The following is a 21,204-nucleotide window of genomic DNA, read 5'->3' as shown; positions in this document are numbered from 1 at the left end:
TGAGCACTTGGCGAAACCCTAGGCGCTGGTGGTGTTTGTTACTCTTGGAGAAAGGCTCCTAGCCGACTAAATGTTGCCCGTGTAGCACTCCAAACTTTGTGAGGTTCTCTGGGAAGTTTGTATTTCCTGGATTTGCTTAGTGGAACCCTCAAGCTCACTACTCGGTGGTGCTCTTGAGAAAAGGTAGGAGTTGGAAGAAACTCCAAGCCTTTGTGGCTCCCTCAACAACGCGGACTTAGTCAAGCCTTGGTGGCAAGCTGAACCACCGGATAAATATTGTGTCTCTTGTGTGTTGTGCATCTGTTGCAATTACTTTTGTTTCAATTGCATTTCTAGGATTTGGACCCGATCTACTTGCTCCACAAGTTCTAGGTGCAACCACTTGTTTGGATAGCTCAACACAACCTCCAGGAGGACTGGTATAACAATCGATTCAAGTTTCATTCATCGTATTCTGCTGTTATAAGTTGTGTGCTCTATTGCGTGGAGGCTCCGAGCATCTGTCTGGAACCTTCGCGACACAGAGGTTCCATGGGGATACTCGGAAACTCCGTGGTCTGCTAATCAATTTCGAATTAGTCGTGATTTTTAGAACCAGACCTACTCACCCCACCCCCCTCCTAGGCCCTTACTAGATCCTTTCGAGGTTCTATTGAGAACTTGCAAATATGTCTTAAATTTGTAAGCCAAAGAAAATAGACATGACAACATTCTCAATGGACTTCAGGTGAGTGGCATATGAATTCTTTTTGAAATTTAAAGATGGACATGACAAACGAGCAAAATTGCATTAGTTAAAACTTATTATTTAGGTTCTACAGTACTGTTTAATTCTTATTGGTGTCTCTACGCCTGTCAATAATGCCGTCACGCATAGCTAACACTTATTATTATGTTTTAGGTTCTACAAGTCTGTTTTAATTCTTATTGGTGTCTCTACGCCTGCCAATAATGCCGTCACGCATAGCTAATGGGCCATAATGTCGTGTCTAGGCTGAGAAGGTGGCACGGGCGTGCCAACATGGCAATGGCACGGCACGAATAGGTCATGGTGTTGAGTAGTATTGTACCTAATAGTACTATGGTCTTGTCAGAGTGGACCGTCCATTTGGCCATCTATACCCATCCCACGCTATCACTCCCTTGACAAAAGCAGGTGAAGTGTTTTAGGAACTTTCAGAGCTTGGTCCCGGGCTACGTTTCTGAATTGGAATGGAGAAAATGATTGAAGCTTGCATGATTTGAGGGTCATTTTCTGGTACATCTGAGAATGACTGGTGACCAGAAAACAGACTGGCCAGGTATGGATCATGACATTGTCATGTCACCAAAGATCTACTACTGCAAGTGAAAATGGTTCCCTGTTTCTTTTTTGTCACTTTTCAGAATTAATTGCATGTTTAAGTTGCTAACCAGCAAGCTTCATGCGCAGATTAATCGAGCTTCTGGGTCATTTCATTTCAGACAGCAAAAAAATGATCCATTCTGGAGCATTTTGTCGATCAAACAATTGCCGACATGAATGTGAATGGCTGAAATATGCAAGAAACGAACGAATAACAACGCCTCGCTCGCAGCAGCCGCACGAGCAGGCAGCAGCACGCACGCACGCTGGAGTGTCTCGACGCACCATCTCATTCTCATCTCAGTCGCTGTTCTGGTCCACCAGCACGTGAACCGTGGCCGACACGGCCTTGTCTGTGGCGACGACGACCTGGTTGCCGGACACGTTCCGGAGCGTGTGGCCCGGGAACTCGTCGCCGGTGACCAGCGAGTACTGCACGTGGCCGATGCGATCCGGGAACAGCAGCACCGGCGAGAAGTCGAGCGTCCAGGAGCTCCCGTTGCCCTCGGCCGACGCGCGCGCTGAGGTGGACTTGATGGTCATCCCCGTGGCGGAGTTCTGCTGCACGTACACCTGGTCCACGGTGGTAAACTTGCCGTCCAGCTGGACGATGTCGACGCCCTTATCCCGGCCGCTGAAGATGTTGCCGACGACCTGGACGCCCCTGGCGACGCCGTTGACGGCCTTGAGCACGACGTTGGCGTCGCCGAGGAAGAAGGACCCGGACACGTGGAGGAGCACGGGGTCCTCGGCGACGATGCTGGTGTAGTCCATGTAGGAGTTGCTGATCCACGCCTGCGTGAGCCCCGGGATCTTGAGGTAGATGCCCATGCCCCCGAAGCCCGTGGCCTTGTTGTAGCAGTGCACGCCGGAGATGGAGTTGGCCGGCGCGGTGACCATGATCCCCGTGGCCGCGGAGAAGATGACGACGTCGGACACGGAGTTGTCATTGCCGTCGAGGCGGATCCCCGTGCCCGTGAAGCCGCGCTCCCCGGGGTCGCCCCCGGCCGTCATGTGCTGGCCGAGGAAGGTGTTGCGGATGAACGTCTCGTGCCCGCCGCGCACCGCGATGCCGTCGGACGCGAAGTGCGCCACGTAGCAGTTGTCGATGGCGACGCGGAGCGAGTCCACCACCGTCACGCCGCCGCCGCGGTAGCTGCAGTCCAGCATCAGGTCACGCAGCGTGGCGTACTCGTAGTCGTAGCTCCGCCCGCCGCCGTTGCTCTTGGACGCCGACAGCTCGATCAGGTACCGGTCCGTCGGGAAGTCGTCGGACGCGCGCAGCGACCCGCTGTGGATCTGCACCACGCGCCGGTAACGACGTACGAGTATGCATGTGTCAGCAGTGGAAGTAGCCAGCCAGCAACCTTATTCTATTAGCAAAAAAAACAGAAATGGCGATCGGTACGTGTCGGTTTCACCTTGAAGTTTCCGCCGCCGGATGCCGGCAGCGTGAGGGGCCCCTTGATGAGGTACGTGCCGCCGTCGAGGTGCACCTCGGCACCGCCGAGGTCCGGGATGCCGCCGGTCATGGTGGCGTTGGACGGCGAGCGGAACGCGTCCGCTATGGCCTTGTTGATCGCCGCCGTGGCGTCGGCGGCGCCGGTCGGGTCCGCGCCGTAGTCCGTCACGTGGTACACCCGCGCGCTCGCCGAAGCCTGCATCCACGCCAGGTCAGATAGACGTGTCAGTACAGTTCCGACTTCCGAAGGGGTGAAAAAAAAACTTTGCCTGTTGTCGCTGAACTAAAGACTGCCGCACGGACGCGGCAATCGTGTGCGACTGACACGGGGCGAGCACGGCTGCACGAATATCTTTCGTTTGGCGCGGGGCAGGTAGCGGTGGTTGGCATGGCATTGCCGCTGCCGGAGACGGAAACAGAGGTTTGGAAAAAAAAAAAAAGTTGCTTTGCCAGCGCTGGAGTGCGGAGTTTGAGCACGCCAACCATTTCCTGACGAAATCGCACGGGGAAACTGGGTGGGCAATGCCGTAAGTTTGGCGCGAGGAAAATGCAGGCGGGGGTAGATTGAGAGTTTCAGACGGACGGCGTCATGCGCTTTGCTGCGGTCAAGAACCTGACGCACCTGCAATGCAAAATGGCGGCCTCGCAGCAGGAGCGCATCGGTGAAACGGCTCGCGTATGACTCTTGCGTCCTGTCCTATGGTGGTGGTTGGCTTGGCTGACCGACGAGCCTGACATTTTGAGTAATGCTTCTCCAGGAAGGCTTCAGATGATTGGCAGCGTGTTGCGCTGGTCAGCGTCGGCGGGCTGGTAGTTTTTTTAGTTTTTGTTTTCGGTCAGTGTTTTTCTCTCGTCAAGTTTCAATACAAACAGTGTTTTCAGCTGCTACACTAAATTTAATGCCAGCTGAACACTGTGTGGATCTGCTGAGCATGACAGTCGGCCTGTTCGCTGATCGATTTCTGTATTGATTTAGGCTGGCTGGTGCTGGTTTGTTATGAAAGAAAAATACTGTTGCTGATTGGTTTGGGCTGGTTGAAACCAGCAAACGAAAGTGACGACCGGCGGAAATCGAGACGGTGGGGGTGGTTTTACTTGTAATTGCAAAAGCTCCATTTGGTTGGTGGTAAAGGCTGTTACTCCCTCCGTTCAATTTTATCTGCACATTTAGGTTCATGAAAGAGAACTTAGTACACAAGGCAAATGACAATATTACCCTACGAAAAGTAGGCCCTGACATCTGACGTGTTTCACCCTGCCGCACCAATTTGCACGAAAGTCACAGCATGCACAGTAAATGGAGCAAGCTTGTGACCAGGAACCGCACACATACTCCGCTCCTTGCGTCAGCTTACCATTTTATTCAATGTCAATTTTTACATTGCGTTGCTTTCTTGCTGCAGCACAACCTTCTAGGAGATAGCTTGGCAATGCATATTGGATCTCATACGCAATGTGGTCGTTTAATTTGGGGAAAATTTTGAACCGCAGAAGTACAGTTATTTGGAGGGAGTACTTTTCTTGCAAAATGCAAGAATTAATGTACTCCCAGTAAAAGCTTAGCTGCAAAGCAAGCCGACGCATCTGTCTGTCTGTCTCTCTAATTTGCTGGTGCCCGTGCACTCCAAATGATCAGAGGAGATTCAGAGGGGACTGACTGACTGGACGAGACTGCTACGATCTGGCCATTAAACAACTCATTACTGCAAGGGACCGTATGATGAATTTAAAAACAATAAATAAATAATTAAAAAAAAGGAGGGTAGGACGTAGGAGCAAAGAGCAATGAACACCTGAACCCCACCCGCACCGCACTCAAGCGAGAACGGAGAACGAAGAACCCGAAAGCTAAAGGAAAGAAAAAGCATGCGACAGGAAAGACATACATACCGTTGCCAAATCTCTTCTGGCCCCGAAGGAGGATGTGACGCTCTCCATCCTCCTGAGCGCCAGATCCCTGTACCACCGCTCGCCGCCGCCCGCCATGGTCCTGCCGGCACCAGCACCGGCGGCGGCGGAGGCGCCAAGGCCGACGGAGCCGCCGTGACCGTGAGGGTGAGGGTGAGGCCACGCGGTCGCACCGCCGGCCAATGCGAAGGCGAGAGCCCACAGAAGCAGCAGCGGCAGCAGGCGTCTCCCTCTCCGTCCTGGCGCAGGCTCCAGCGGAGGCTCCATGCTTCCCTTCGCCTCTCGGTTTCTTGAGCCTGGCCTCAGCTGCAGCTGCCCCTCTCTCTGCTACTAGTGTTGCCGCATCAATGGCGTAGGGCCAGGCCTCAACGCTCGTCTCCCTTTCCTCTGTCTCGCTCTGTGGCACGCACTACGCCCTTTCCTCTCTGTGCTGAAATGGCAATGCTTAATTGCTTATGAGAGAGAGTCACAGAGAGGTGTATGAGCAGGTAGAGGAAGAAGATGTAGGAGTATGTGTGTGTGGTGGGGTCATAGAGGATTATTGGTGTGATCAGATAGACGCCAACATCACCAGCTAATAAAGCTTGGAAGTGCCCACGTTGCCGCGATGGTTACAAGGCAGGTGGAGAAGGGAACGGAAAGGGTCATTTCGCATCGTAGCCTGCTGCTTCAACAGCTGAGGCCGACCGAAAACGAAATCATCGATAATTGCTTGACGAGTCGATTCACCGCTCGTTCCTGCCAACTCCAGCGTCGAACTACAACTACGCCATTGAATACTAAGGCCGTTTTTGACCGCGCCTCAGCCAGCCCTCCCGCTGCAACTGCAGAGCTTGCAGACCAGCCGTTCCGTTATGGTTTCTGTCTGCGAAGCTTACGCGAACATGATGCCGCAGTTGAGCTAGATCCGCGCGCTTTCTTTCCTCTTCGAGCTTTATTTTATTACTATTTATTAGTGTAAACAATCATCGGTGACGGGCGGTGGTTGGATTGGACCAGATTAGCTTTTTACCAACGGTAACTCTTGCCATGATGGCGTCGTGGATAATAGACTAGTGGTATTGGTTTTACTAATCGTCGAGGCCCGGGAGCACGCCGCGCGAATCCAGGTTCTAGAAGTGCAGTGCAGTGCACCTGCTTGGTGTGCCCTGTTGAGGAAAGTTGCTTTGGTGTGAGGGGATTCTTTTTTCCTCTACCACTGCTTCCGACTTCGACTTGGTTGTTCGCCTGCCCTGGCTTTCTTTCACCATCTTTTTCCTCCTCGCCTCTCCTTTCCTTAACCTTCCTTTCCTTTCCTTGGGTGCTCTGCACGCTCTCCTTAGTCCTTTCCCTTCGTTCCCTTCCTTTGCATTCTTGATGCTGATCAGATGCTCTGAATTTCTTGGAAGCTACCATCATCTAATTCTAATCTGAACTATGGTCGAATATGCTGTGTGCACCTTGATTTTTTATATATGAAGAATAAATTCAGAGATTTGAATAAAAGGGGGGGCGCTTTGCTTTCTGCAGTGGCATTTCCAGCCAATGAGTATTGCAACGGAAAGATACAGCTCCTTAACCTTGGAGGTAGCTTGAAAAAAAGGCGATGGAGTGGGAGCACTGTAGAGTGAGTGAGTGAGTGTGCTGCTCATGGTCAGTGCTCACTTTGCTATTATCTTTTCCAACTAACCAGAAGATGCTTTGTCCCTACACTTGGAACTTTGGAAGGTACGATCGTGTCTCCACAAAAGCATCATATATATATTTCCGTTGAACCTAAAGTCGCAAAAGGGAAAGGGAGCATCATATATATTTAGCACTAGTAAATATGGTTTAGATTATTATAAAGTTCGCAGAGCCATCGCTTTACGAACAAACGTCCCTGCAGATGATCGAGCAGCCATAATGCCTGATTGATGAGTTTATGCAGACTTGCAGGCTACTCAATAAGGTCATGTTTAAATGCGTATGTATTCATCTCAATCCACGTGTGTTGAAGTGGATTAGAGTGAAATTAAACTAAATTCTATTACATTCCACTCCAACACAGGTGGATTGAGATGAATACGCATGCATCCGAACAAGGCCTTACGTGGATGCGGTTGCCAGGTGTGCAGGTGAACTGGACGCGCGCGGTGACATGAAAAGTGAGTGCTTGTTTAAATATATAGGCGGATACAGTAATCCTGTAATTGTCGATGCTTTGACGTACACCTACAAAGGCACGGTGTTTGATTGCCTGTAAAGACAGATGTAGCGGTGACCATGCAACGACCCATATACGATACAAAGAAGGCCACTGTTCAACACCCTTTTGATTGGTTCCTTTGGACTGGATCAACCATGCACACCACTTGGCGCGGAACGAACGAAGGCCATCTGATCTGAATTCTGAAACGAATCGCAAAAAAAGGCAGACAGTGTCTCTGCAGGAGAAGTTTCCACTGCAGCGACAATGGTAAGCGTACGTGCAGTATAGCGGCATCCAGACTTCCGGAGCTGTGTGGCATGTGTGCCGGCTAGCTGTTTGATTTGTCCGCGGACGAAACGGGAGCGGATGACCAACGGATCTGGCCGATCACGACGCCCCGAAAGCAACCGCCGGCGCCCAAGTACGTCCAACGCGCAGGCTAGCTAAGCTATGGGCTATGGCCATCGCCATCTGCGATGCGCCGATGCCCACGACGCACGGGGGGATTTTGTTTGCCCCCGTCTCCCTCCATCCTCTGTTGCTTCCCAGGTGCGTGCGTTCTTGCCGTGCCGTGCGTGCTGCAGCCAGCATCACAGCGTCGGACACGAAGTCCCCATGCCAACCGATGAAGCGATCGAGAGAACACACGGACAGTAGGTCCTCGCGTGTTGCTCCAGTACTGGTCCACGCATGCTGGTCGATGACTGGACCAGGTTGTGCTGCCGTTCGTCATGAGCCCGAGATCGCGCTAGGTCGTTTCGTGTTCGGCCGGCCGGCCGGCGGTTGTCGACCTATCTTTCTTGCCCCTCCTCTGCCGGGTCAGATGGTTGGGTTTGGTGAGTTTTACGCCCGCCGTATAGCATCGCTGCACCTGCACCTGATACACGCGCTCTCGCAACAACCTCAGCCTTGACAAGCTGCAGAACCGTCCTCTCCGCCGCCGACGTCACATGCGGTGATGCGGCCACGGCCCACAGCCATACGCGCGCGCAGATGTAGCCGTGTCGTCTCTGCATATGCATGCTGGCAGAGATAGGTCATAGGTGCACTGTTTATTGGCCATCTATCGATCAGGTTCACAGCTCGTGTTGTGACATTTCGCCAACACGGACAAAGTGTGTCTCCCAGATTTTCAGGGGAGACAGTGACCTTCACAGCTCCATCATCACAGTCAGTCACAGGCTCACCAGCTCGCTGATCGATCCATGATACGTGGAGTGGAGTTCTTTTTTTTGTGAGAAAGAAAATGTAAAAGCTAGTAGACGCGTGCGTACGCAGAGAGGGAGGAGGAAAGTGGGCGCCTCACGAATCGTTCGCATTTGGGGCCTGTTTGGATACCTTAGGAGCTCGCCCTGAGAGCTTGACTGACGCAGGCAGCCGTGTGCACGCCCAGACGGTGGAAAACGTCCGCTTGGCTCAGGCTGCGTAGTTTACCTGGTCTAAACACATATTGACATTAATGGTCACTTGATTAATTCCAAAAGACCATAATTACAGCAGGTTCTTCCTCTCCCTTTTTCCATGTATAAACGCTAACATAGTATATAAGATACCATAAATTATTGTATATTTGTAGAGAAAAATATTATAGTGTAATTCAAAACTGAGTGCCGGGCTCTGGCATGATTGTTGTCTCGCCTAATCACCATGATTAGCTAATGGAATAGGAGTCACGTAGCGACAATTTTTTTTTACTGTCTAAACACAAAAATATTTTTTTGTCTTTACTTATCTCTTTCTACTATAATTAAATACATATAGAGATATGTCATTAGAAAAAAAATTAAATTAATATTTTAACAAAGAATAGATAATTAACTTAAGTTATTTATTTAGTAAACACACAATAATAGCGTTCATTAATCATATACAAACAATAAAAAAAAAGTAAAATTTCAGTCGCATAAGCATTCTCAGGCACAGGCATCAAACCAAACAGACTGTCTCTGACCTTGCCTCACCAGGCAAAACTCATCAGCTTTCCAGGCAACACTTTCTGCCAAGTAAGTCACCCAGGTCTCCAACCAAACAAGCCCTTATGCATGCTCATGCCTCTGCCTGCCTTTTAACACTACATACATGCAAGACGCAACTGCCCCATCCGGCCATCCATATGCCTCCTATTGCCTAAGGCTATCTCCAACAATAATACCCAAAATACAAGACTTATTCGTCCTTGGATAGCACTACAGGCAAAAAGTTCAATACCTATTCGGCATCTTATCCAACAACAAGATCTAAAAGAGAATCATTTCTGCCAATGGGTTTTCAGGAGATGGGATGCTCATATTTGGGTTGTGCCTCTTAGGCAATCCAGAATAGGTCTCCCGTATAGTTACTTTGTTGAAGACTGATTTTAGATCTCTTGCTATCCATTTTAGATTTAGATGTTCGTATGAGCTCATTGTTGGCGACAGTGTAACCGTGAAAGGGATAGCTAGCTAGGGACGCGTACGTACGCAGAGCACAGGAAACCTAACCTAACCCAGCTAATGAGCTAACTGCCTGCGCGACGGCGACGCTGCAGTAGCTCATGTTGACATGTTGTCATGCTTAAGAAATCACGCTCCTATACGGCAACGGTGCCGGCCATCGCCAATCCCGTTCCCGTGTAAAACCTGATGCCTGCGTACGTTCTTGGAAAAAAGAAATAAACCCGTGCTCGATCGATTACAAACAACTTGTTTGCTGATCGGTTTATGGGTTGATAAGCTTAACTGGTACTGGTTTATTATAAAATAAAAATAATATACCATAACTGATAAATCCTGACTAAAATCAACAAGCGAATAGGTAGAAAGACTTAGAACCAGTACGTAGTAGGCACGTAGTAGCTGCTATGGGAATGGGATCCTGGGATCAGTTCATCAGTTGCAAAGGTGGTGAACAACTATAGGCAAGTTTTTGTTAAGGCCTTGTGTGGCAACAAGAGAATAATAAGCCTAACAAGAGCCCGTATTAGGATACAATTTCTATGCTTTAATAATTACGCGAATGCTCCCCTTTTTGGCCAAATAAAATAATAAGACAAACCGTGAATTTTCGAACCATGTGGTGGAAACTGCAGGCCACAATCTAGCCGATCGAATCCCATGGACTTGAAACAAACTTGGGCCTTGTCGGCTTGTCCCTCCTGGGCTCACTGCACTACACAGGTGACAGGACACAACACTACCGTGCATCCGTGCTCTGCCGTGAAGCGAAGATGTCTCGCCAAGCTGCGTTGTATTGCTCAGCGATGCGCGCATGCACGCTGATGATGTTGGTCAACCACTACTAATATCAGGGCGCAGAGCCAAGAATTATGCACGCTGATGATGTTGGTCAACCACTACTAATATCAGGGCGCAGAGCCAAGAATTATACATGGAGGGACCGATCACATTATCACAAAAGGAATTTTGCAAGACAGACGTCTTGATTAATAGAGGCAAGCATAGATGGATGCCAACAGATACAATTGGAGGCGCGGGTATGCATCCTGTTTGAGACCCCGTTGATCCACAAGCCGAGGCTGAGGAAACGGTGATGTCGGTGCGTCGGTGTCGGGTTCATAAACCTGGGGTTCCTCGAGGACCGGCTTCCACGCCCGGGCTCGGCCCAGGAAAACAAACATATATTTCATGGGACGGCCCAAAAAACTAAAACACAGTAGGCCGAAAGAGCAGTCCGATCGTCGACCGGAAGGTCTACCCGTAAGAACAGGCGCCCGCTCGTCAGCTTCTTCGGCCCACCTCAACGACCGGAGCACTCGCTTCAGGCACCAGCCGTCTCCAAGCAGTCTCTCCAATCGGAAGGCTCGGCCCAAAACGCTGCTTCCTACTCCGACCCCGCAACCGGGGCTCGCGGGAAGCCTGCTCACCGCTCTTCTCCGACCGGCGTACTAAGGGCCGACTGGAGCCATCCGACCGGAGGGCTCCCCGTTCGGAAGGAACCAGAAGACGTGCGGAGAAAGACAAGGCATGGCTCACAGGTCAAAACCACTATACCAGGGACCATACCCTGCGCGAAACAGTGCTCTGCAGCCACCCTGACACAAAGTATTGTAGGGGCCGCTAGAAACTCCCATACGGTAAGCCCCCCACGTGTCTCTGGACATCGATCGCAGTATGGGCTTCAAGATCTGCCATACCGAGCGAACATAGCGCAGCTCCTCACATGCCACCAGGCATCCAGAAGTATTTACAGGTACCAGCGTCCATCCTTCCTGAAGAAGATATCTCGACCCCCCATGCACATCTGACATCCTACAGCGACATCGACAGTATTGGAAAGCTTGAACCATTATCCAGTTTTCATCACCGTAGGCAGTAAGGCTTTAGAAATATCTATACTCTCTCCCTCTCACATGTAGAGAGCCATCCCCTTCATCTATAAAAGAGGATGCGCTCCCTCCAACCAGGAGAGATCGACTTCTTCAAGCTCAGACTCACTATATCGACACCAACCCCTTACAACCGCAGTACCACCGAGTTTCGACCGCAACCCCTCCGGTCGGAGCCTTCCGAACCCCTTGTATACCCCCTCCTTTCTCCTTCTCGTTTGTAACCCCACTACAGACTTCGAGCACCTGGGCTCAGGAATAAAGTTGCCGACCGATCCCAACTGGACGTAGGGCACGTTGCCTGAACCAGTATAAATCCTGTGTCATTGAGTGCTAGGCCACCTCCGATCACAACGTACAGCAAAACTATAAATATTTACTAGTTGGTCACTTTCTGCACCGACAGTTGGCGCCCACCGTGGGGAAGACGTTGTACGTTCAACACTCTTTTGGTCATCGGATGGCCCATTTTTCTACCACCCCCACCGTGGTGGGCTCGGGCGATACGATTCGCTTTGGCTCGCTGGAGTTCCCTGCACTCTCACCTGCCGGGATGCGGGTTCCACCCATCTTCGAGCCGTCCCAGGCCTTCCGCTTTGGGAGCCTAGACTTCGTCGTCAACCGGCTCGGCGTACTTCACCTCCGCGAGGAGGCTCATGACCCGGCACCCGTCGAAGGGACGTCCTCCATCGACTCCGGGACGCGCGACTTCAACGGCACGGCATCTGCGCTTCATTCCAAGCAAACTCTCTGCTCAAACCCCGCTGTGAGTAATATACATGTTGTTATTTACTTACTACGCTCTATCTTCCGCCAAATACCCGGTGGGTTATCGTTGTCCCCATCGCAGCCGCCATATGGCCGGTTCCCCTATGGCCTTGCGTCTTCCATGGACGCATACGCCCGGGGACTCCAAAAGGTGCTGGCACCACACCCTCTCACGTCTGAGTTCGTGGGGATGGCGAGCTATGCTCCCACCTGTTTCCTCGACATCATGGATGATGACGTCGGGAGTGATGGCTCCAGCATCAGTGACATGGCGCCTAGCCACCGTCGGTCCCGGAAGTACGCTGCGGCGGATGCCCCGGAACGGCCGTTAGGGGTAACAGAGTCCTTCCGGACCCACGCCCCGCCGGGTCCTCACGCGGAGACCCCCGAGCTCATAGGTGAGCACGGGGAGGATCTACGACGATAGTGGCCGCATCAGCCGCCAACTGCACGAACGCGCCCCGCGCACCATGCTGCGCCCTATGCGCATGGACCGGCGGGCGGCGATCGAGGTCGTGCCCGTCAGTCCTAGCGCAATGCTCCAGTTTGGGGGACCAACCCCCCACAGTTCGCTTGGGCCAGCTAGAACATGGCCGCCGCGGCAATGCTCCTACGTGACCTGCCCGAGCCAAACAACCCTCGTGGACGAGCAATCCACCAGAACCTCCGGGTACTGTTGGAGACCACCGCCGTTCAACAAGCGGAGTGCTCCGCATCACGACGCCGACTCGTGACCTCGCTCCCCGTCCGGGGAATAAGGACACAACAGATGGGGCACTACACCCTGTCATCGCCACAACCACCGATTGTGGCACAAGAAGCCACAACCACACCTCATCTTGACTTGACGGCCACCCCGTGCCGACCGCCTATCTATGCGCGGCTTGGGCCAAACCAAGACGCGTGCAATGTCGGTCGGAGTCCCAGCCCTGATAGCCTGGAACCACGGACCTTTGTCCAACACCCCCAGCAAGCACCTTTTCTGCCGCGCTTCAACGGGGGCCGCGACAAAGGCAAGGCCAAGCGCCAGGATCAAGACGAAGGCCCCTCCACACATAGGGGAAAGAAGAACAGAAAGGATCACCGTCGAGCGGCCAACTCCGCGTTGGCCGCCGCGACAGATTACGCGGGCACTCAGCCCTAGCAAGACCCTCCGGGCCACTTCCACGATCTCATGGAGAGCCCATGCACCAACCACAACTATCCCATCAACCATCTCTACAAGGACTACCAGCTCCTTAGGCGCCTGCTGAGGTAGGTCGGTAGGCCAAAGGAAGAAAAAGGCGAGGAGACAGCGACCGAAGAAGGGGGTGCAGCGGACAAGGATCCAGACGACTAGAGCACGAAGGGATCTGACCGGAAGCCTACCGACTGAAGGACAACGACGACGACGCTCTCTCCAATGACCTTAGAACAACTATGTCTTTTCTTCTCTTCCTAAGTTTCAGTCTTACCTTTACTTAGCGAACGCTCCTGTAAGAGCGCCCCGACCCGAACACTTTTCGGCTTGGGGCGCTCGGGGGCTCCACTAGGGGGCTCTACTACCCCTTTGTTTTTGTTTTTACCCTAAGTACTTTTTTGGTTTTGTATGAAGAAACTCCTTCCTACCTGAACAAAAGGGTAGTTTGTTCCTTTGTTTTACCTTACGTAACTTTGCTTTAGAACATTCCGACTGATCGCACCCCGCCTTTTCCTATGGCTATGACCGGCCGAGCCTCGCGGCCACGCCCTGGGCTCGCAAAGTTGTGACCTACGGAATAAATGGGCAGGTACGAGATAGAAAGAAATTTAAAACAAAATTATGCTAAGGGAGAACTAAGGAACAAAAGGGAACAAGCTTCCCCGAAAGGAGCAACTCCATCACAAAAACAAAAACCGATTGCAGTCATTAAAACACACATGAACATTTTACACAGGGGTTCCCCCCATGAACTTAAACTTTTTACATTTACTAACTACTTGTATTTAAAAAAGGCATTAAACCGACCCAGCGGCATCTGTTGACGGCGCGACCGACGAAGGCGCAGGCTGCTCGCTCTCCGACAGCACGACGTTTGGCTCGATCAGGGCCGAGGCGACATTACCCCCTAAACCAGGCTCCGTGCTATCTACAGGCTCGAAGGCATCCTCTCCACGCATGCTTCGGGCCATGTCCTGACGGCGAACATCCATCACCCACTCGGTGGAGACCTGCTCTGACACCAACCGCGCATGCGGCAACAGGCTCACCCCAATTGACTAGATGTCCTCCATGCTCAGGCCTTCAGCATACCCGCCACAGACAGTGGCGAAGTCTAGGTCCGGGACCTCCACCAGCTGAACCGTAGACGCGCTGGTACTTGGCGCTGACCCAAAGACTTCCAAGACGACGAGCTAGGCAGCATTGCGAATCTGACCAAGCTCCCCCTCGAGAGCATGTCGCTCTTCACGGGACTTGGCCAGCTCCTCGACATTTCGGCTGAAGTTTGCCTTGGTCGTCTCTAGGTCTCGCTCCAGCGCCTTCACCTTTTCTCCTAGCTCTGCGAGGAGGGCAACAAGCTCAAAAACAGGCTGGGGGAAAAGGAATCAACACCACGAGAAAACAAAAAGGTACGCACCGACGCAAGAGGCATCAAGGGTGGAGAGATCCTCTACCTGCCGAGCCACCTGCTCACGTAGCCAGGCACTCACATCCTCCATCCCCATCACCTAGTCCCAGAGCATGAGCACCTCCCGATCCGCCTTTGACCGAGCCCTCTGCTCTGCCCCTAGGGCCTTCTATGCCAACTCTAGGGTGGCTCGCTCTGGCTCAAGGGCTGTCAAGGCCTCTTGGAGCGCCGCCTCGGTGCTCGCCAGGGACATGTGCAGCCCCGCCTCAGTCTCTGCCTAACGGACCTTTGCCGCCTCGAGCCCTTGCTCGACAGCAATCGCCCGCTCTGCCGCACGCTGCTCCTCCGCCCGTGCCGTAGCCACCTCGGCCGCTCGGACCTAGGACTCGCGGCAAGCGAACTCCACCCGGCGCTCAAGCTCAGCCATCTGGGTGTGTTCTGCCCAGAGGAAGTGAGACTTATGGGATGACACCTTCCTTATTCCTGTCGAAAACAGGCGTTATAAAAACAACCAACGAAAGATTCAAAGGGCAAGGAGAAGTACCAAAAACTCACCTCCGCGGCAAGCTACAGGTCGACCTCAACCAACTGCTGGGCAAACTGAGCCTGCTTCTGGGTGCTCTCCAGCTTCGCGGATAGCTCGATGAGCTCGAACATCATGACATGCCCTTGTCCACCAAAAATTTCCCAGCGCTGGTGCTCCCGAGAATCCCGGAGGACGAACCTTGCCTTTGACGGGTCCTCGGGGAAGGGCCACTCTAGGTCACCCGCTGATGAACCACCGGAGGGCCCAGCCTCCAACCGGACCACCGCCAGCTCTTGCGGCGACACCGGTGGATCCGCCACGATATCCGCCTCATCGTCAGACGGGATCTCCACCACCACGTTCGCATGAGACACCGTCTGGCGTCCTAACTCCATTCCAGACACGCTTCCCTCCTGTGACTTTGACTCCAATGACAGGGATGGGGCATGCAGCCCTCCACTCGGTGTAGTGGGGAGCTCACCCCCCTCGTCTCCTCCACCGTGGCCGGTGGAGGAGGGGCTGTAAGGGTTACCTCTGCCACTGGCATCGAGATCGCTGCCAACAATGCCACTGCCGCTGTCACGTTACCAGTAGCCGCCCCAGGGGACACCACCCCCAGGAGGGAAGGGTTCGACGCTGCCACCCTGTTGCCCCCCTCGCTCGCCGCAACACGCTGTAGAGTGGGCCTCCAAACCTCCTGCATAGAGGTCGGGGCGATGCTCAACCTCGGCGTCCCTCGGCCGCTGATAAAAATCATGGTAAGCCACACTCCAAAAAGACTCGACCACCAAAAGACGAAGAAGCAACAAAAGAAAGCATACCGGGTGGCGAGTGGCACTACTCTGAAGACAGGCTCCGATGACAATGGGCCCACAGGATGAGGACCGCTCCTGGACTGCGACCCGTGCCCCCTCACTTCAGATGAGGTCAGAATCATCCCAACCCACTCCTGCCCGCCCTGTGGGTCGCTACGACCTCCGGTTCGGGGCTCTCCGACCAAAGCAGTGGGCGGGGCGTCCCCCGATTATGAGTCACGCGTCGACCGGGTGCTAGTCCACCCCTCGGACTGCTCATCTTGACCGACCGTGTCCGCCACAGGCAACGACGGAGCTAGCAACGCCATCGAGGGGTACGGTGACCGTGTCCGCTTCACCGCTCGCTCGCCAACGGTGTCCGCGCTGGCCACACGCTTCCTCAACGTAGGAACCTCCGTGCGCTGCATGGCCTCCTACTCCTCGCCAGCAGACATCGCCATAGGGTCATGATGCACCGCCGAGGTCGCAACGACCTCCCGACTCTCCTCCTCATTAGAGAAGGCCATGTCGTCTAGATCCGTAGGATCATCCGACGCGAGTTCCGACTCGACGTCGCTCGCACATTCCCCGGCCCTCACGCGCCAGGCGACCTCCTCCTTCTTCTCTTCCTTCTGCTAAACCTCTTTGGTTTTCTTCTTCTTTCGGGCGTCTGCTGCCTCCTTCTGGGCGGCCTACTAGGCCCGGCCTGCCACCCCCTTGGGAAGGTGTGGCTGGGACTTGTACCTCCCAAGACCCTATGAAACGAATGAACCAAAATCAAAAAAGAAGAGGGAAAGAGGAAAAAGCACGAGCAAAGTGAGGGAGCATACCAGCGAGGGCATGATCGAGGCATTAAACGGTATGGGTTTTCCCACCACCATCTCGTTAGGCCTCAGTTGCAGCACTTGGCCAACGTGACTCCAGATCGCATTGTCTAGCATCTCCTCCAATGACGCACGGTCAGGGTTCGATCGGCCGTCATACTTCCACATCGGGTGCATCCTCTCCACCAACGGCACGACCCAGTGGTGGTAAAGGGTGTGGAACACCGGTACCCCATCAAGGCCGTCCCTTACGAGCTTTTGGAGCTCCTCCTCGATGACCTCCACCTTGTGCCTCTCCATGTGGGTGTAGCCCCATGACCAACTCTTCTGCTTCACCGGCCTCCCGCCGATAAACGCCGGAAATGGTGCCCCTGCCGGATTCCTAATGTAGAACCACTCCCCATGCCATCCCCGGTTGGAGTCACATGGGGAGTACATGGGATACGATCCTCCCACGCGTGGCTTCTGCTGCAGGGTGAAGCCTCTGACCGGAGCGATCTCGGCCGAACTCTAGTCCGCCATGGCTCTCTCGGAGAAGAAGAGCCAAAAGAGGTCCACATGTGGCTCCATCCTGAGGAAAAGCCTCGCAGACGGTGACAAAGCCAGCGATGTGCAGCACCCCCATCGGGTTGAGGTGCTGCAGTTCCAGACCCCACTCGTTGAGGAGCCCGCGCATGAACCAGTGCGTGGGGTATCCTAATCCATGCTCGTGGAAGGTAAGGAATGACACCATCTCATCAGGACGAGGTTGTGGGAACTCCTCCTTCTCGGGGACCCTCTAGTGCACCACCTCCTGCGGCGAAAGGAACCCCTTCGCGACGAATGCCTCCAGCACCGATGCCCTCACGATGGACGACCTCCAGTCTGACATTTTGTGAGTACCTCTCTTCTCCCTTGCTCTCTCCCCTTCTTTCCTAGAAACCTCCGCAGCTCTTAGGAATGCTCACGGCAAAGAGGCGGAGAGAAGGCGGCGGTAGACAAAGAATAGGCAAGAGAGCGAAACGAAAGCCTTCTCCCCTCTCCTACTTAAGGAAAAGAGAGCGGCAGTTATGGAGGGACACGCCGATTAGGGAAGCCGGAACAACAGGGCGAGATTCTTTCTCTTTCTTTCATTTAATGCAGATAAGACATGCCCTGCTCGATGGAACAGCTCCTAATCGGACGGGACGTGGCCTGGCCATGGCCCACCACTACCGCATGATCAACCACTACCATGCGCTGGGCACAAAAACCGAAGCGCCACCGCACGCGGATGACTCCCCATCTCCCTAGGCCAGACCTAGAGAGATCCAACAGCGAAATCTCCACCGGGAGAGATCAACCGGCCTCCTGAGTCGATCGATTCACTCAGGATAAACACCTGAGATACAGGTCCCGGTTGGACTTTTTCGTCTGGAGCTCTTCGAACCCCATCTCTCAGGACACCAAGGTACCGGTCGGACGTTTTCGATTGGAGCCCTTCGAACTCCGTCACTCCAGTCGTGCAGGCCCCACCACACGAAATCTTCGTCGAAAGACAACCAGACCTCCCTGAGTCGATCGAGCCACCTAGGAGAGATCGACCGGCCTCCTGAGTCGATCGATTCACTCAGGATAAGCACCTAAGATACAGGTAGGAAGCGAAGGGGTGCCCCATGCAGGCCATGCCGACTCCGTCTCGAATGACAAGCACGGGTCTCGGTTGAACATTTCCGACTGAAGCTCTCTGAACCCTGTCTCTTAGGTCCCGGACGGACATTTCCAACTAGAGACCGATGAACCCCGTCTCTCTAGTCTTCAAGGTAAAACACTATCGAAGCCCCTCTATTTCAATTTAAAACATTCATACATCCATACGCACATTTCATAAAACATTCATACATCCACACGCGCATTTCATAAAACATTCATACATCCATACGCCCATTTCATTAAACATTCATGAATCCATACGCGCATTTCATTCCATACACCTAAAACCCCTGGACGATTAGGGCATGGACCACCCGAGGGCTTGAGAACTAAGCATTGCACGTGCAGTGAAATGCACCAGAACGCTTCATGTTGCGCCACGAAGCGGTGGCTTGCCTCATTCGATATGAGCAACCGAACAGAGCCAGGGGAGAAAACCGTAGATGAGCACCATGCGGCCTTTGCCTGGTCTGGCAAACTGGGTCATCTCAACCTTCTCGTTTGATCCTGAACCTCTCGCTAAGCCCACGGAATCTCCATCGAGGGGAGGCCATTAGGCCACCTGGGTTGCTCTGTGGAGCGACCTAGGCATCTACCGGGCTATAGGTAAAGGAGTAGTGGAATGCCACAAGAGGGCTATGCCGACCTCATCGTGAACGACGGACCCAGATTCCACTCGATCACACCTGTTAGCGAGCTCACCGAGCTAGTCTTCGAGCCTGAGCGATCGGGACAGGTGACGAAACTCAGCCCTTCCGGTTGTGAGGAACCGAATGGGGTAGCGCAAAACAACTCACAACCCCCATGAAGGCTCGATAGGGCTTGGGGGCATAAATGCCATGGGACCGCGACTCTGAACTCGTGTCGACGGGATAGGCGACATCCGGCTATGGCTCTTGGGACCGCGACTCCTAAACTCGCGTCGACAGGATTGACGACATCCTGCTACGGCTCCTAGGACCGCGACTCCTAAACTCGCGTAACGGCTTCAGATGGCTTCACTAACTAAAACTAACTCTCTCGATCCACGGCGAGCACCGACGCCTGGGTCTACTCGTGACTCCACCTTACTCGATCCCACGGCATGCACCGATGCTAAAGATCAAACTCTGTTACATCCAAAAACTAAAACTCCTCGCTCGATCCCCGGTGCTCACCGACACCGGGATCAATAAGTTCTGTATCAATCCAATCCCCACGCTTAAAAACACCTCGGCTGCACAACGACGCCATGGTTAAATAAAATCACGTCTTAAAACTCAAAACACGCGCACCCACAGACACAACACAAAGAACCCCCCAGTCGGTTCCGCCCGAACCACCCGGGGGCTCGGGGGCTACACCCGTGGGTGCGCTCACGCGCACCCGCTAGCAAGACAAAAATCCCTCGGACGATTCGGCTCAAATCGCTCAGGGGCTCGAGGGCTCCTATCGGGTTCATAAACCTGGAGTCCCTCGAGGACCGGCTTCCACGCTTGGGCTTGGCCTAGGAAAACAAACATATATTTCATGGGACGGCCCAAAAAACTAAAACACAACAGGTGAAAGCTCTAGTTTGGTTTTGGTTAATTGATAAAACCCTAAGTGCTAACCTAGTCTATCAAGATGATTATGAGATAGGTAGCACTACTCCAAGTGATGAATCAATGGCGAAGATCATGACAATGGTGATGGTATGATGATGGTCAAATGCTTAAACTTGGAAAAGAAGAAAGAGAAAAACAAAAGGCTCAAGGCAAAGGTATAAAATGTAGGAGCCATTTTGTTTTGGTGATCAAGACACTTAACGAGTGTGATCACATTTAGGATTGATAGCCATACTATTAAGAGGGGTGAAACTTGTATCGGAATGCGGTTATCAAAGTGCCACTAGATGCTCTAACTCATTGCATATGCATTTAGGATCTAGTGGAGTGCTAACACCCTTGAAAATGTTTGTGAAAATACGCTAACACATGTGCACAAGGTGATACACTTGGTGGTTGGCACATTTGATCAAGGGTGGTGAAGTTTAGGTGCAAGGGTAAGAAAACTCTACCGGCGGACAGTCCGACGGTGCCACGGGCGCTCTAGACAAAAAAGTTGGAGGTCACTGCAAGTGACCGGATGCTAGCCTCAGCTAGATCGGTGCGTCTAGTCAGTGGCAGCAGAGGGAGCACGCATCGGTCTATTGACCGGACGCTGGGTCACTCAGCGACTGGACGCTGATAGGCTGCATCCGGTCAAACTGACGGGTCTGCACAGTACCTAGGGTATTGCACCGGACACTGGTCTATGTCCGATCAAGGTGGACCGGACGTGTCTGGTCGAAAAAATACGCCTCGGGGAGCTTACTAGAAACGACCGGACGCTGGGCCTTCAGCGTCCGGTCAATTTTGCCGGAGCGTCCGGTCAGCTTCATAGCCGTTGAAATCTGACGAACAGCGTTTGAAGCTAGTGATGTGTGGCGTCCATTGGTCGACCGGACGTTGAGGGCCAGCGTCCGGTCAAGTCTGACCAGAGCATCCGGTTAGCCCGCAGTGTGCCCAGTGAAGGGGTACAACGGCTCTATTTCTTGGGGGCTTCTATTTAAGCCCCATGGCCAGCTCAAGCTCACTCTCTTGCATATTTTCATTGACATAGCAACCTTGTGAGCTTAGCCAAAGCCCTCCCACTCATCTCCATCATTGATCCATCATCATTGTGAGATTGGGAGAGAATCCAAGTGCATTGCTTGAGTGATTGCATCTAGAGGCACTTGGTATTCGTGTTGCGCTGTGGATTTCTCTTATTACTCTTGGTGGTTGCCACCACCTAGATGGCTCGGTGTAGTGGTGGAGGATCG

General features: G+C 53.1%; 1 protein-coding gene across 2 annotated transcripts; it reads right to left on the bottom strand.

The window, feature by feature from the left end:
• Positions 1-1,510: 1,510 nt before the first annotated feature.
• Positions 1,511-5,246, bottom strand: LOC136496903 (polygalacturonase QRT3-like). 2 transcript variants are annotated; one of them, XM_066492681.1, is made up of 3 exons: positions 4,698-5,246; positions 2,767-3,003; positions 1,511-2,644 (listed from the first exon to the last, which is right to left on the bottom strand). In XM_066492681.1, the coding sequence occupies exons 1-3, from the start codon at positions 4,980-4,982 to the stop codon at positions 1,646-1,648; spliced, it is 1,521 nt and encodes a 506-aa protein (XP_066348778.1). In that variant the 5' UTR covers positions 4,983-5,246; the 3' UTR covers positions 1,511-1,645. The 2 variants fall into 2 exon arrangements, with proteins under 2 accessions (XP_066348778.1, XP_066348779.1); XM_066492682.1 differs by lacking the exon at positions 4,698-5,246 and adding an exon at positions 3,077-3,575.
• Between the last annotated feature and the right edge of the window lie 15,958 nt (positions 5,247-21,204).

Source organism: Miscanthus floridulus, chromosome 12 (genome assembly GCF_019320115.1).
Source record: "Miscanthus floridulus cultivar M001 chromosome 12, ASM1932011v1, whole genome shotgun sequence".
Lineage (NCBI taxonomy): Eukaryota > Viridiplantae > Streptophyta > Magnoliopsida > Poales > Poaceae > Miscanthus > Miscanthus floridulus.
The sequence above is the reverse complement of the archived record's forward strand: the minus strand, read 5'-3'. Positions and strand labels throughout refer to the sequence as shown.